Source organism: Centruroides vittatus, unplaced genomic scaffold, assembly GCF_030686945.1.
Source record: "Centruroides vittatus isolate TY-2023 unplaced genomic scaffold, ASM3068694v2 contig_955, whole genome shotgun sequence".
Classification (NCBI taxonomy): Eukaryota; Metazoa; Arthropoda; class Arachnida; order Scorpiones; family Buthidae; genus Centruroides; species Centruroides vittatus.
Genome location: NW_027122634.1, coordinates 1,436,290 through 1,449,690, shown reverse-complemented (window position 1 = coordinate 1,449,690; position 13,401 = coordinate 1,436,290). Strand labels below are relative to the sequence as shown.

At 26.2% G+C, this 13,401-nt stretch overlaps 1 protein-coding gene across 3 annotated transcripts in view; it reads right to left on the bottom strand.

Annotated features, from left to right (window-relative positions):
• Positions 1-6,178: 6,178 nt before the first annotated feature.
• Positions 6,179-13,401, bottom strand: part of LOC136985193 (leucine-rich repeat and fibronectin type-III domain-containing protein 5-like) — a 44,034-nt gene continuing 36,811 nt past the window's right edge. For all 3 annotated transcript variants that reach the window (XM_067282415.1, XM_067282416.1, XM_067282414.1), the window contains one exon: positions 6,179-8,929. In XM_067282415.1, the coding sequence (XP_067138516.1) occupies positions 7,039-8,745 (1,707 nt within the window). In that variant the 5' untranslated portion in view covers positions 8,746-8,929 and the 3' untranslated portion in view covers positions 6,179-7,038. The remainder of the gene's footprint in view (positions 8,930-13,401) is intronic.

Below are 13,401 nucleotides of genomic sequence, written 5' to 3'. Positions count from 1 at the left end.
TAAATAAACAAAATTATACACATACTACAAGTAAACAAATATTAATAAAAGTCAGTAAACAAAATATAATTTTAAGTCTTTTATAAATTTTATAACATACGATTTAAATTTATTTAAGCCAAAAAAAAACTAGTTATAACATATTAAAATTGTTCAGAAATAATTTTTTGTTTATTGCTAAACACTTATTTATTTATTTATCAATAAATTATATACTCAAAAGTTTATTAATTCATCTCAAAAAAATCTTTTCTATACGTGAACGTTGTACAAAGAAGTAAACTTAAAAGATGATTTAAAAAAATAGCTTATCTTTAATGATAAAAATAAACCAAACAGAAATATTGTTTATAAACTTTTTTTTAATTTTTAAAATAAATTTAACAAAGAAAAAAAATGGTAGTAAATATAAAATCGACAATAACTTTTATGAATAACAAATTGTTAAAGTTTTTTTTTTATAGTTTTATGTACAGTACTGTACAATGCAACAACATAAATAAAAATTTAAAAAAACAAATTTATCTGCATTCATTTATTTATTTATTATCGTAATAAAGAAAGAAAATATATATAATACATTTGGTTTGCCATTGTTTATTAACGTTATCCTCGATTTTTATTATCTGAGAAAAGAAAAGGTATTTTACGATTTGCAAATTTACAGATAATTATATTTTAGTTTTATGTATTGACAATGTTAATATTACAAATAAAAATAAAAATATTGTCGATAAGTAAATAAATAATATAAAATGACATTTTACACGAATAATAGATTAGTGTCAACAACAATCATTTATATTTTTCTTTAAATCATTCTTGACACAAAAAAAATAAATATATATATATACAGTATATAGAGATATTAAAAATTATAAATTTTTCACCCGTCAATGTTTCTGTTTTATTACTTCTTTTAACTTTTCTTTTTTATTATATTGTAAAATTTCATACAAACTTTCTAAACTTGATATTAAGCAAACTTGCGAGATTAAACAATATTTGTTTTTTTTAAATAAAAAATAAATAAAATTTTTATTTATTTTTTCTTCTTCTTGATTTTAAAAGTGTTTTTTTATTATTATTTTAGTTTTTTTTAATAAATCATATAAGTTAAAAAGTAATTTAAAATGTACTTTGTTTTAATTATTTATGTGTATGTTAAGAATGTAAAAATGCATGTAAAAATAAAAAATTAAGTTTTATTTCTATTATTAATCATCGTAAACATTTATAAACAAATATAATTTTCATTTTCATACTTTATCATTTTCTCTATTTGCTCAGTACCATGGGACTTCTCTCCCATTCTTCATTCTTTCTCAAATATTACTAATCATCATATTAATCATCATTATTATTTATCATCATATTATAAGTAATGTAATGGCGATAATGGTTAATAAGAAAAATATTTTTTATCATATATATATATATAATAAAATATTATTTTAATTATTTAAAGTTTAATGATGTAAAAATGTCAATTAAATAATATGATTTTTATTTTTATTTTTAACCATCATTAATGCATTAATTTTTATACAATATTAATAAAATATATATATTTTAAAATTTAATTTAAATATTAAACTTACTGTACAGTAAATAAATAATGTATAAAATAAAATATTTAAATTAATTTACCTTTAATAAAAATTTATTACTTTTTTTAAAATATCGATTTGTATACGTAGAAATTAAATTAATAATATTATTTTTTAAATATATTTTCTTAAAATATTCTTATTTAATTAAGTAGTTTATTTTTGTTTTATATATATATAAATTATTTTGAAAAAACCCTCATATTGTTACGTGCCGTGTTGTTTTCACGTGTTTTATTTTTACACTGAAAATTAAACCAAGGTAAAGCTTTTATTTTCGTTTATTTAAAAAAATTAATTATAAAAAAAAATTGTTTATTTTGACTTTCATTATGTGTTTCCTTTACTAACTCTTCGTGAATTGATTAAATTTATTCTCGTGTGGTGATGATAATTATCATCTGTGCAATTATAATTATTCTGAAATTTAATTATGATAAATCTTTTTTAATTAATTAATTAATTAAAAAATAATGTTTCAAATAATTAAAATCTCTTATTTTTAATAAATAATATATATATATTATATATTGCAAGTCTTGTGATGTCTGAAACGTAAATTATAACCTTAATTAGTAAAATAAAATAAATTCTAAACTCTAAAATTATTTATTTATTCAAGATGTAAATTATTATTTTCGTTCATTAAAATTGTTTATATATTTTTAAAAAAACATATTTGTTGTTGTTGTTGTTGTTAATTAATATTTGAATTTTTAACTTAAAAGAAAACAGTTTTATAAATGATTCTGTTAAAAAGGATTTCTTAAATTTTATTTATAAATTCGATAAATTTCTAGGAATTAAATGCATTAAAATTTGAAAAAATTGTTGAGTTATTTGAAAAGTTATCTTGACATTGAAAAAATCCAGCAACGAGTTGCTTAACTTTCCCGGCAACATTTAAAACTGCGTGTGGCGTCATCTATTATGATATTTTATTTTAAAAAACTTTTGACATTATTAATTATTATAAAATTGCAAAATGCTTAATTTTGAAGGTAGCGAGAACTTTTATAAAAAAAAAAAAAAAAAAAATTCTAAATGCTAATAATGAGTAAAATCGTCATTAAGTTCATTACCCTACTCGAATCATGATCCCCCTTTATCTCCTCACCTCGTTGACCTTTAACCACCAAAATTTAATAGCATTAATCCTCCTATTATACAAACTTCTCTTCAAAATGTCAGAAATTTTCGACAAAAAGCACAAGAGTTATTAAGCTTCAAACAAGGTGAACAAAATTGTGCCTCCCCACACACATACTAACATCCATACATACAGAAAAACATCCCAATTTTTTTTTTTGTATGTCTGGACGTTTCAAGGTCCCCGTGTCCAAAAATGTAAAAATCTTGGAGATGATTTTTGACCCATCGCCATACTTTCCTTCTGTTATAAGGGAGCCGGGAAAGTAAAAATAATAATAAGAGAAATTATGTGGCAGCGATAGAAAGTTACGATTAAAAATAAAAGTAAGAAGAGGAAAAAAAGAGAAATAAAAAAGTGAACGAAAAAGAAAAACACGAAGCTGAAATTTAATACAGGAATATATCACGCATAAATTTTCTAAGCATAAATGTATACATTAAACAGAGAGAGTTTTGTTTTCTAATATTGAATATTGCAAACTTGGTTAGATATTCAAGCCATGTTAAACATATCAAGATTGGTTAAGTACGTTTCATAAACACACTAAAATTATACTAGAACGAGTACATTTAGTTATAATAATGCACTAAACGTTACCTCGTTAACGTTAACGTGTATACAAGTGAGTGAAAGATGATTTCTCCATCCAGATTAAACGTTATCGATACAAATCCTGATCGGTTTTATGGAGAGAAATAGTGTTGCATTTGCCACTAATGATAAATAATGAAAGCTGATTGTAGAGCCATCGTTCAGCAGCAAATTGGGGAAAGCAAATGGTAGATAAGAGGTGCAAATCGTCAACTACACTCTATTAAATTTACTATCTACGATGGGCAATTTATATATCAAACTCTCTGCAAGATTGTTTGTGTATCTTAAAACCATCTCTTCTCTTTTTTTATCATTTAGATAATAATGTTATTAGTGTAATTTTAAGTGGAAAAAAAGGCAATAAAATTTTACTTTTTACAGGAAGAAGAAGAATATATAAGAGACATTCTAAAGGCAAATTGTCAGAGGGAAGATTGATGAAGCTCATTTTCTTTCCAAGATCAAGTCAATGTTCACAAACTGATAATCAAAACACAAAACCAAATTCTTCAATTATTTTTTTTACGTCGTTTCGTATGATTCAGTTATTTTTATCTGAACACGGTAAACGCGATTATCGTTGAAATTTAGTGTGGTAGATGTTGAAAAGCAAATTAAAGCCATCCAAGTGAAAGGGAAACAATGGAACAATATATTCTCTTGTCGTAATTCAAATCTTCTTTAAAACTGACATCAATACCGGATATCTAGAGTGTGAATTTTATTTTATTTTATTTATTATTATTTTTTTCTGTATATCTTTCTTTTCCTACAACCCTCAAATGTTATAATAAGCGTATAAAAAATGATACCGTACTTGTATAACAATATAAAAATTCTAAAAACACCTGCCAACTGCTAAAGAAAAATAATATATAAATATATAAAAAAGAAGGTTTTTTGTATAAAAAGAACATCTTTTTAAAGTTGTCCATATTGAAAACTGTCAGACAAACAAATATTAAAGGTGGAAAAAAAATGAAAGGCTCAGCAGTTTGTCTTCTATTTGTTCGATTTTTATTCTTTCTTTTTATTTTAAATAAATAAAATTAAACAATAAAATACTTCTAACCATTTAACTGATAACATATATTTAATAATAATTAATAAGTATTAAACATAACTTTTCAGGGTTGAATGTTGACTTGTGGCTCTAATCTGTAATGTATCAGGCCTTTCATTCGCATTAAATAATAATGAATTTAAAAGCGTGAGGCTTTAAACTTATTTAATTTATGTGCACATTTCCAAAGGCCCTAAGCTATAAATCCGATTTTATAACTTGTATTAATATTCGAAACTATATTACAAGAGAATATCATTCATAATTAATTAACTTTTTTTACGTATCAAATTATATATTTGTCTAAGAAAAATAGAAGAGAGAGTGATTTAAAATTCATTCAACTATTAACGCCATCTATGGATAATTATTTTCGAAATTTCTATGATTTACTGTTATTAATGTGTCACCGGTGAAGATAAACGAAACTGTTATGGCAGATAGAAGACATTAGATGATTTATCTCTTTCTATATAGAAATGAAAAATACATCTAACCGGCTTTCAATCACTCTATGACATATATGTAAAATGCAGAGATGTTGGGGATAGATATGTATGTTAAAATAATGAATTTTTTATAATTGTAATGTCTTAATTTAGTTAAGTAGAATGGGGAATGCTTTGTATGAATAAAAAACGATTATCGTCTTATTTTTCTTCAATTTCGTTGAAATATTGCCTTTTATTTTATTTAATTGGCTTTAAAGCTCTTAATTTATTTGCTATTTCCTTAAATTTCTTTCATTTATTTTCCTTTAACGTCAGCAAATTTTTGTTAATTGCACTTAAAAAGAGCTCTAAATGTTATTTAACTGCACTTTAGAGTGTTTTATTTTTATTTTATATGCTTTTAAAAGTAGTTTTATCTTAATTAATTGCATTTAAATGAAATAAAAATACATTTTTAATAACCGAAAACTTTATTTTATCAGCCTAAAGAATATTTATTTCATTTTAATATTTCTAAAAAATTAATTTAATCGCGTTTACGGAATTGAATCCTATTTCATTTACATTCATAAATTTATTTTTTTTTTTAAATTTCATTTTAAAGTAATTGAAATAATATTTTAAGATTTTTTTCGTTAAATTACATTGACATTAAACGAAATTAATTTCAATGTAATTTAAATTACAATTAATAATCGATATACAATTAAATTGCATATAATTGCAATTTGAAATCGATTTAAAAACAATTAATGAAAAAATTAATTTTTCTTTAAATCCAATTAATTTAATCTCGATTACATGTTTAATTGTAATTTAATAAAATTAAAATTTAGAAACACAAGTTTAATTGTAATTAAAATATGCATTACTATATTTTTCATTTAATTGAATTTTTTGATGTTATATTAATTTTTAGTTTCATTAAAAAGTAATTTTAATTTCATTTGTAGATAGAAATGTCACATAGCTTTACATATATAGGAATTTCATTTCATTTTATCGTACTTAAAACTTTCTTTATAATTAATTATATTTAAAGAAATTTTATATATTTAATTAAAAAATTCCTCTTACTCAAGTCAATTTTCGAATTTTTCATTGTAAAAGATGAGTTATTAACTAGTTAATGCAATATATATGTATATACGAAGTTTAGATTCTTCCTGAAAGTTTAGCTACTACTTCAGAAAATTTTTTCTTTGCCTTCCTGTTGGCGTCATATAATATTAAGCACTTTAAAAAATAATAAACTCAATACGCTTTTAGAAATAAAATATTATGCTTTTATTCTTTTGATAGATTTTCTTCTTTTTTAGATACAATAACATAATACTGCAACAGTATGCTACCACTCAAGACTTAGAAACAACTCGTGTTTAACAGTTATTATACATTGTTTATAATAATTACATCAACTCAGGTCCTATTTATAATAATTTATAATAAGTTTGGGCATTTATTATCGACAGATAATTGAATATATATATATATATATTTTTTTTTTCCAGTTTTGCTTACTGAAAACTCTATTATTATTACGTGAAGGAGATGTGTATTGTGTTAAGAATATAGGGAAAAATTCATTTCTTGAGCCGTATTTTCGAGTATTTTTCTGTCTTTTTATATAGGGAAACAATTAAACGAATTAATAATATATAAAAATATTTATAGTTTCGAAATTCTGACGTGTCCTCTCAAAATTGCTTTGATTAATAATCACGTAATGATTATTAAATTAATATCACGTGATGATATTATCAAAATAACAGTCATTTTTTAAAATTTCTCATAAATTCTAATGAATAAATTATTTTTACTCATTAAATATTTATTTATGCAAGAGCCTAAAAACAGGAGCTAACAACATTATACAGTTGAAAACGTAAATCCCAACTTTGTGAAGTTTTTGTTTCATACCAAACTGTGATGTTTGCATTGTAAGAACTGGTTCAATATTGATATAACTGCGTTACACACGTAAGAATTTCGATCCCTTTCTTTTAAAGGTATATACTATACATAATACGGCTGCGTAACTAAACACTGTGCGAAATTAAACCCGACACATAGACGATAGACAGAGATGACACAAATATCGATTATAGGAAAAAAATTGATTTTTGTTTTGATATATTTATTCTTTTTCTTCTTGGAGAAATAAAATCAGTCAATAGTTTCTGTATCGTATTCTCTCTCATCTCCTAATCCTTCATCGGGAGAATCTCTAGCTGCTGCGTTGGATACAGCGTGATGTACCTGATCTACTGCGACTACTACTTCGTGTTTTTGTGGACGTTGCTCGGTGTTTTCGTATACCTGACGATGTTGCGAGTTCATATCAACATCATTAAGATTTGTAGAGTCGAGTGAACCGGAATTGATCATCTTGTCGTTCTCGTTACGCAGTATTTGATTCTGTTCGATAACAACAACGTTGGGCGTAGTAGTTAATGATAAATCTGTTTGGTCGTCGATGGAGTTTTCTAACACGTCTGTTATCGGTTTGATTGATTCTTGTACTCTATTAGGTTTCTGAGTGGAATTGCTATTATGGTTCCTGCCGAAGGGTGTACTGTAGCGAAAGGTGAATAAATTAGCGATAGGTTTGGGTAATATGAGTAACTTCTCTTCCCTAGTTGGGAATTTTAATCTGTGATGAAAAATTACAAGGAATAAAGCTATTGTTAACACGATGACTATCAGAGATCCTATAATAATGGCACATATTTCACCGGCAGTGAGACTACTGTTGTGCAGTATTAGAGGAAGAACCGTGAGGGTGATTTCAGAAGACGCGTTACCGGCTGGATTTGATGTAAAGCACGTGTACACCCCGCTATCTTTTAACATGACGTTGAAAATCGTTAAAAGAGTCGTCTTCTCCGTGTTACCGATCTCTCTTATGAGATACATTTGCCTACCGAACGACATTAAAGAGAGATTGGCTATTGGTCTTCCGCGCCAAATCCAACGCACGATACCTTCTGGAGATGCGCGTATTTTACATTTCAGAATGGCATCTTGCCGTTCTGTTACGATTAATTCTTTTTGTACGCTTTCAGCTTCCGGAGGGCACGCTAAATCGTTGAGATCTAAAACATCCCAAAAGAGGCCGCGTAGTCTTGGGGGTCTTTCGCATCTCGGTGGATCGCTGAAAGGCACATTACGCTCAACCATCCACAAACGTACTTCTCCAACGCGACAATCACACGTCCAAGAGTTTCTATGTAGATCCAAAGCGTGCAATGGAGGGAGATCACGTATGACATCTTTAGTAATGATTTCTAAGCGGTTTCCATCGAGTTTCAGGTATTCTAATTTATGTAGACCCCGAAAGGCGTCGACGTCTACTGATTGTATGTGGCAATTACTCAGTTCTAAAGTAGTGAGATGCGACAAACCGTCGAAGCTGCCATTGTCCAAACGCTGTATCGGGTTGTGGCTGAGCAGAAGTCTTCTCAGTATCGGAGTGTCTTTAAATATTGCGCTTGGCACCCATGTTAAAAAATTGTAACTCAAGTCCATTTCGATAAGATTCGCCACTTGATAAAAGGAATCGTCGGCTATTTCTTCGATGGCACACTTCTGTAAATATATCTTTTGTAAATTGATCATGCCCAGTCGTTGAAAAATTCTGCTGGGTAGGATTTTTAAAAAATTCCCCGTGAAGTAGAGAATTTGTATGTTGGTCTCTATATTGCCAAAGGACCTTTGTAGATCTTTTGGAAAGCCTACAATGCCACTATTAGCACAATCCACGGCTCTCTTTCCGTCCTTCCACACGCATCTACATTCCGTTGGACACTTCTGGCACATGGTGTAACAAATCACCTGACAAAGCGTGAGTAAAGCAGCCCCGAAATACTTCATATCAATCTTGATCTTGATGAAGTTTAATTTTGATTCGGGGCTCGAAACTTTTTAAAATTATGCATATAAAACGGATTTAAATCACATTTTGATAGCAGGCAGTTACGGTTAAAAATTACCCTTTAGTAGTATTCAACCATTTTCTTTATCAAAATTCATATTTTGTCTCGTTCAATCACGAAATCTGAAAAATATTTGAAAACATTTCATCACTTAATTTTATCCAGAAAATAAATGTAAAATTAATTATTACGATTGAAAAGTAAATTATGTTGTTAATAGAAGAAACAAATTTTAAAAAGAACTACAAATAGATAAATATAGTTAAAATTAGATAGATAGATATAAATTCTTAAAATGCAATAATTAAAACTAGATTACAAGAATTTCGTCAAGCATGACGTTAATAATTATTCAAATTCAATTAAGGAATCACAATTCTGAATTACAAATAGGTAATTAGTAATTATCTTGTTTCAAAACCTTTACATATAATGTAAATATTATAGCCAAGAAACTTACAACAGCCAAAGGCATTCTTTTACACCACCGACAACTTTATAATTAAATTTCAAAATGAATTATATATTACTGTTTTTAAAAAATTATAGAACTAAAATGTAATGTCTTCAAGCTAACGTTGCATTCTTTCGAATTAGAGCAACGAACATTGAATTATACTTTTAATGATTAAGGCAGAAACTGGACGAAATTCTGAATGTTAAGCTTTATTATTGATACTGGAAGCTGTTTTAGCAATAGTTCAACTTTCAACGATTGTTACAATTATTATAATTATATCTGTAACGTTTGAAACTGAAACTAAAGCAGTTCTTATAATTGCAACAATTACACAACTTCTATTGCTCTTTAAACAGTTAAGTCCTTTAACAGCTAGCAACAAGTAGACCATTAACTTTACCTATTCTTATCACTATAATTAATTAAAGGGCCACTAAACCTATTAATGCAATTAACAGTTACGATTGGCATTCTTACAATTTTACACATTATTATACACATTTTAGAATTAAATTCTATGTAAAATATACACGGACATATTTCATTTATTGCTACATTTAACGAGAAAAAAATTAGATTTTTGTCTTATTATAATATTTTTAAAAATGAAATTTGTATTTTTGTAAGAAATACTTTCCATTTGTTAAGCAATGTGTTTTTCATTTTTATATTTATAGGCTAAATAGAAAGTACTGTACTGTATACCTTACTCTATTTGTAATATGTAGCTGCAGTTAAAGCATCGAGTTGTTCAATTATTACAACTATTACAACTTAAATTACGTTAAAATATCATAATTCATTCGCTATTTCAACTATAAACAGCTGCAAATGCAACTATATCATAATCAAGAATGTTATTAACTGCTCTTTCAACTAGATTAAAATGATTACAATATTTACTATTGTAATAGCACAAAACGAAATTTTTCTATTATATTTTGTTAAATTGCGTTTCTATAAATATCGAAAACGTGAACCATTTTAATTTTCAAAGAATTTCGTATATTTTATCAAAATTAAAACTACAAAAGCATTCAATTTGAAGCAGTTTGTACAGTACTGTACATATAAGACCTCTTGACCAAATGACTCTCTGGCCTTTTCTGTCATAGGCCCTGTGCTAAATTATATTTAAAAGAAAAAAAATATATACTATAAATATGGTTTTACCTAAAATTAAATCAATTTTTAATCTATTTTACAGCAATATTTTTACTTTTTAATTATCATTATTTCTTTAAATATTGTAGCCATTAACGTTATACAATTGTAGCTTTGATTTGTTATTCTCAATCGTTAATTAATACAATAAAAGCGATAAGATATAGTTTTAATTGTAATTATAATATTGGATATTATAATTGTTCATAAGACAAATATTAATAAAATGACTTCAAAGATGTTAAGCAGAAACAAAATTTAATCTCAAAAGTAGGACTATAAATTCCGTCTGTTTCACTTCAATTAATTAACATTATTTTTCAATAAATAGAAATAAATATCAAGACATTAACAATATCTCAGTCCTTTAGGTTCCTTTAGACTTTTGTGTTATATGTTTAACAGCGAACTTTAATTAGTAATTAGAATAATTTAATTAGTTCATAACAGTTCAAAACCTGAATTTTTTTTCTCATCAAACTTATTAACCGGCTTTAAAGCTTAACAGAATTAGTTTAGAAAACTTATATATTAAAAATATATTTAAAATTGTTGAAAATTCAATTCATTTCACATAATTATTTCATAGAGTGACTCAGTTTACCATAGTAAAGAACTAGTAGAACATAGTAAAGACTAAATTTCTGGCACGGTTAATGGTATTTTAAGCCACGCAGTATTTAAAATCGGTTTCTCTGTTTTCTCCCTGTTTATCATCTTTGGAAATTTTTAATAAATTATTTTATTTGTCTCAAATATTATTATTACTATTACTAAAATTAGCCCTACAGAAGAATTATATCCGCTATATATTTAAACTAATAATGATAATAAAAAGAAATATTGCTGTAATAGAATGAAATAAAAATTAAAAATCCATTATTTTTAAATTAATTTAAAAATACGGACCAGTTTATTTAATTCTAAATATAAGCATGCACGCAGTTAGTATGATAACTATTATTTTCTTTCATTATTATTGCAGCATACTTATAAAACTTATTTAGAGAAGGATTTTGTAGCTTGTATCCCTCATAAAAAATTCTACCATATATTTTTTTTAAGACTTTTGTTCAATGCAGGACATACTATACTGTGAAGTCTTCCTACATGTTAAGCATACAGAATCATACGGGTAAGGTCTAGTGATATCAAACTCAATACTGTATGCGGGCCGCGTTTTGTGTTTACTAGCAGTTTTTTATTGCATAAGACTGCCGTATAACCTAACTATTTATAATATAACTGTTATAAAAAGCTTCTTGTTCAACGTTTCTAGACAAAAATAATTCTCTAGCAATCATAAATATACTATAATTGAACATTTCAAATGGGATCCTAACGGAGCATTAGTACTAATGACATAGGTACTGTACTTGCTCTCCACAAATAGTTTTAATACAATTGATAGGTACTGTACTGATGGAGTAGGATTACTATTCAATTAAACCAATGCATTTAGAACAAATCTAATACAGCTATAATTATAATTAAAATATCATCAACAATATAATTTCCTATTTGAGATTAATAATGGGTAGTGGACCAACTAGTGATATTCATCAGAAACCCTTCAAATCTCTACTAAGAACCGACAAATATAGATAATTTCATACTTGGAGCAAGCATGGATACGTGCTCGAACCCGAAACCAGAAGTTACAATGGTTTAATTAAGATATTACGCTGCTTAGTCGAATGTTACAATTTTTAATTACTTTCTAACAGCTTCAAACTACATAATTACAAAACAATCTTTTCTAAAACTTGAGATTTTAGAAGAAAAATTTAATTTCTATTCTTCTTGAAGATTTGCAACGTCAAACAGAATTAATTTTGCTCTTACGTTAATAAAGAATAGTTAAGAAATTAATTCACTGGTATAACCCGATAAAATACATATTAGAACGCGTTATCTAACTTTATACCGAGAGCGAATTTTTAAGTCTAAGAGGATGTAAAATTGTTCAAAATATAATCTTTCAAGCGTGAAATAAAGGCCGCATCTTTGAAAATTCGGACGAGAATCTGGGAGGAAGAAAATGGGAGAAAAAAAAGAAGAAAGTTTATTATTAACTGGCGCATAACCAGCCAACGATTATCTTAAGTCTGAAGAAAAAATTCGCATTTTATCCCATGGAGATGCAGTTTTACTTAACAATTAATAATTAAAGTAATGAAAAAAGTCATATATTACACGAATTTATTCTGAATATTTGACGTTAGAAATACATTATATGAAAATATGATACCATTACAGATGTGTGATATTCATATCTCGAACATTGGTTAAAGATTTATAGCAAAAAATGTCCTCATCTAAATATCGTTTCGATGATAATGAATATGTATAAAACACACACGCATATATAAATGATTATAAATTCTATTCTCAAAGTAATTTTATAGATTTAGAAGAATGTTATCAGTTGTATTTGTTAAATTATAATGAAGTTGGAATTAATTCTGAGTGTTATCGATTATCAATATAAGATATAAATGATTAATATATAAGATATATAAATATCTCAATTTACAAAAATACATATTTCTAAGTCGTAATTTGAATGAATAAAAATTAAAAAAACGAAGGAGAAAAACCAATTTTGAAACTTTTACAAAACTCATTTCATGCTCATTGTTAAATTTTCAAAAGCATTAAGTGAAGAAATTACGTATCTACCTTTAAAATTTTGCTATTTTTGAGACAGGCCATCAATATTATCGCTGTTTATCACGCGATATGTTAAACAGAAAGAATCGTTACTACAACCAAAAGTTTTCTATGTACAAAAAAAGGGAGGGAAGATTGTTACATAAAGCCAACGCAAATTTTCCATCAGCAGAATTGATTTATACTTTACATTAGTTTAAATCAATTGAAGGATCTTTATTGGAAAGGTAGCAAATATCCGAGATAGAATCATTTGCATGTTATTACTATAGATTCGCTCATACACATACACATACA